The sequence below is a fragment of the Etheostoma spectabile genome, chromosome 23 (genome assembly GCF_008692095.1).
Source record: "Etheostoma spectabile isolate EspeVRDwgs_2016 chromosome 23, UIUC_Espe_1.0, whole genome shotgun sequence".
NCBI lineage: Eukaryota > Metazoa > Chordata > Actinopteri > Perciformes > Percidae > Etheostoma > Etheostoma spectabile.
The window spans coordinates 16,271,850-16,275,096 of NC_045755.1; the positions used below are offsets into that span (position 1 = coordinate 16,271,850).

The 3,247-nt window shown below is 38.7% G+C and overlaps 1 protein-coding gene across 1 annotated transcript in view; it reads right to left on the minus strand.

Annotated features, from left to right (window-relative positions):
* acss3 (acyl-CoA synthetase short chain family member 3) overlaps positions 1 to 3,247 on the minus strand; it is a 49,527-nt gene that overhangs the window by 37,612 nt on the left and 8,668 nt on the right. Inside the window, exons 6-8 of the mRNA XM_032505569.1 lie at positions 2,751 to 2,831; positions 2,272 to 2,367; positions 493 to 644 (exon numbers count right to left, since the gene is read on the minus strand). Coding sequence (XP_032361460.1) covers positions 493 to 644; positions 2,272 to 2,367; positions 2,751 to 2,831 — 329 coding nt within the window. The remainder of the gene's footprint in view (positions 1 to 492; positions 645 to 2,271; positions 2,368 to 2,750; positions 2,832 to 3,247) is intronic.

Genomic DNA, 3,247 nt, shown 5'->3' on the forward strand with positions numbered 1-3,247 from the left:
TAATCTGTCATTTGATGCCTTTTGGAGATTTTCGATCTTTTCTTGGCTTCTTTGTGCACATTAATACAAATTTTTACCTGGGGTGGCCAAACTTTTGAGCCCCATTGTATATGACTTGTTTGTTGGCTTCTCTTACATTCAATCTCCATTGAAAACTACTTATGTTTTTCTAATAATATAAGTTTATTATTCAATCGTGTAGTTTATAGTGTTGGAAAATTGTGATCAATGGCCTTCACAAGTTCTCCTAGCCCATGGTAAAAGCTCCAAATTGGCTTTTTACAATTAGAATCATATAATATCATCAAATATTTACCGTTGAGATACTGAAACCAACAATTGTTTAAGATTTTTGCTTTAAATGATGGTTTCCATTATTATCAATCAACATCTGTTGATTTAATATATTGATCAACCATTAATTACAGAATAATCAACAGTTTGTTTAGTCTTGGTTGACAATTTCCTGTTGTGTGAAGTGCTGCTGTCTACCTGGTCAGGGGGTATTTTTTCCCAATTGCAGCATGGTGGTCCTGCTGGCGAATGGCTCGGATGGCGGTGGGTGCTGTGAACAAGGAGGTAGCGCCATGTTCAGAGAGGACACGGAAGAAAGCCCCAGGGTCTGGAGTCCCCACAGGTTTACCCTGTAAGACAAACAATAATCCAACAGCTGTTTAGTTCACAAACTGTAACATGAATGCAGGCATGTGAATCATATGACGGACAGCTAACAGAGCAGATACATAGATTATTGTGGAAGCTCCAAAAACCTCCCGGCAGTATTTCTTTAATGTTACACAGAGTAAAAACCCACTTCAACTGGGAACTACAAAACATGAATATTCATAGAGCAGCTGTTTGAACTGGAGCGGCTTCTGCCTTCCAGACAGATGGGCCCAGAAATCCATGGATTTAGTATTGTTTGTCAGGAAGAAAAGACAGACAAAAGAAGCCCGCAGGCAAATGATTCCAACAGCAATACTCACTGTGTTTCTGGTCAACTTGTCTGTCCCTATGGTGAGAAGACTACTGCAGATTAATGAGGATGGTAAACAGCAGGAGTGAGTTCTGGGTGTCATTTTGGTTCTGAATAAATATTTGTGCCTGTGTATTGATTAGAGGAAAGACAAAAGGTTGGCAGCATCATGCCTGAAGAGAGACCGGCTGTTAGCCCAAGAGCCATGTGAGACAAACCACCATGGCTGGAGTCAAACATTGATTTAAGGAAGGCAGATTGATTAATTGCCCAGGAATTCTGCTTCCTAAAGGTGAGAGAAAGTCTAAGTGCTAACGTAATGAGTGTCCCTCAACAGATAAACATCCCTCTTAGGCTTGGTCTACAGATTTTGTGACATGCTAATAACCCTCCACATAATAAATACCTCGAATTGAGAGATTGTACTCCACTAGCCAATGGATAGTGGACTCACAAAGCAAAACCAAATTACCTGTAATAATCGGGTATCAATTGGCTGTACAAAAATAATAAAAAATATTTCATTAAAGCTTGTTTATTCCTTTACCATTCATCTTTTAAAGGTTCCCTTGACAAAAAGCCAATGGGATGTTTACACTGGATTATTTTTATTATTATTGCATAAAATAACCTCTGTCGCAAACAAAAGTGTATGATACTTGCATGTTTTGTTCAGCATGATAATCTTCACAAATGAACACCACTTCTTTGATTTTTGAAGCGTAAATACATTCGCCAGGAGTAAAAAGCTAACATTAGGCTGCAAACAAACTACACCACGTCGCCAGTGTTCAATTTCATTATGATAACCAACTTTGAAATACTGCTTTCACACTATTACTAAAGACTCTCTTCAATACAGTTGCTTTTGAAACATTATTCTCTTTCACCAGAGTGATTCTGCAAGCTGACATGTATTTTTACCGCCAGTGTGGGAGGGCATAAACTGCATGTGCACAATGACTGGCATTAGTCTAGAAAAAAGAAAAGGAGTAAAAAACTAGAATAGAGAGAGCTGCAGTCTCTTGACGGTGGACTGTAGCAGCCAGAGTCAAACATGGCAACAGGGTAAAACAGAGTCCCAGTCCACATAAACCGGAGTCGTTAACCCAATATAGATGCATTCAGCTTGCAGAGCCAATAAAGGCAGATATTCAGCGGACCTTAGAACCTGACTTGTAAAGCTTTGTAAGTTGTACAACTCAGGTTTTATTGGACATTTTCTAAAATTTCTCGTTGTTTGCAATACTGCTGTTGTTAGTTTAAGATATTAAACCTTGTCTGCAGGGACATACCTCATAGAGAACAGTGCTGTTACCGTGGAGCAGAGGACCGTAGCAGATGTATGAATGGCCGACCACCCAGCCGAGGTCTGACGCTGCCCACCAAACCTGCAACAGGTAAAAAAAAAATTAAAAAGTGAAATGTGTATAGATACTCTGTTTCATTTTGTCAAACAACAAAGTGTATTGAGTGTTGCTTATTTAGTGGGGAGAATTCTATGAACACTCTTTCAATTCTCTTTGTGCCTTCAAATGCTAAAAAATACAATACTCGCGGTAATTGACGGCACTTTAAATGTAAATCTAATATCTAATGTTATACAAATGATGTAAATGAAAAGAAAACACAAGTAAAATTACTTATTAAAGATACCATAAATATTACATGGAGATTGAATCTTCTTTCAAGTACAGAACAATCTCCATGCTGACTGCATACTCTTGTTCTCAAACACAGCTCTAACTTGGAAGACACTGATTTATTGCCTTACATCTCCAGGACTGAGTCCATAAATATTTGACATGGTCCATTTCAGCATCACAGCATAGCCTGCAGTGTCTCGCACAACACCCTGGGGGACAAGATAAGAAAAACATCAGACTAGTGACAGGTATTGCACTAGGCGCGGAGACAGACGTTGAATATTAATCTAAACACAGCCGCTCAACCATGCTGTAGTGAAGGGGATGGTATTTTGTTTTTAAATGACTGCTTTTCAAACTGACTCAAGTGTTTGGCTTTTATGAGTTAACGTTGCTGTGTAAATATTTTTGATATCTTCAAGTCTTCATGTCTCAAATTTTAGAGAATTTATCAAACTTATGGTCTCCCTACAGCAATAACCGGGATAGTCACAATAACTCACATAGAAAAAAGCTAGCAATAATGCCACCATTAAGCTCAGGAACTAGCCAGCAGGTAGACAATTGTATATCATCTGTTGGTCAAAGACAAAATGATGCTATTTGAAAGGAGCTGGGGGGGGGG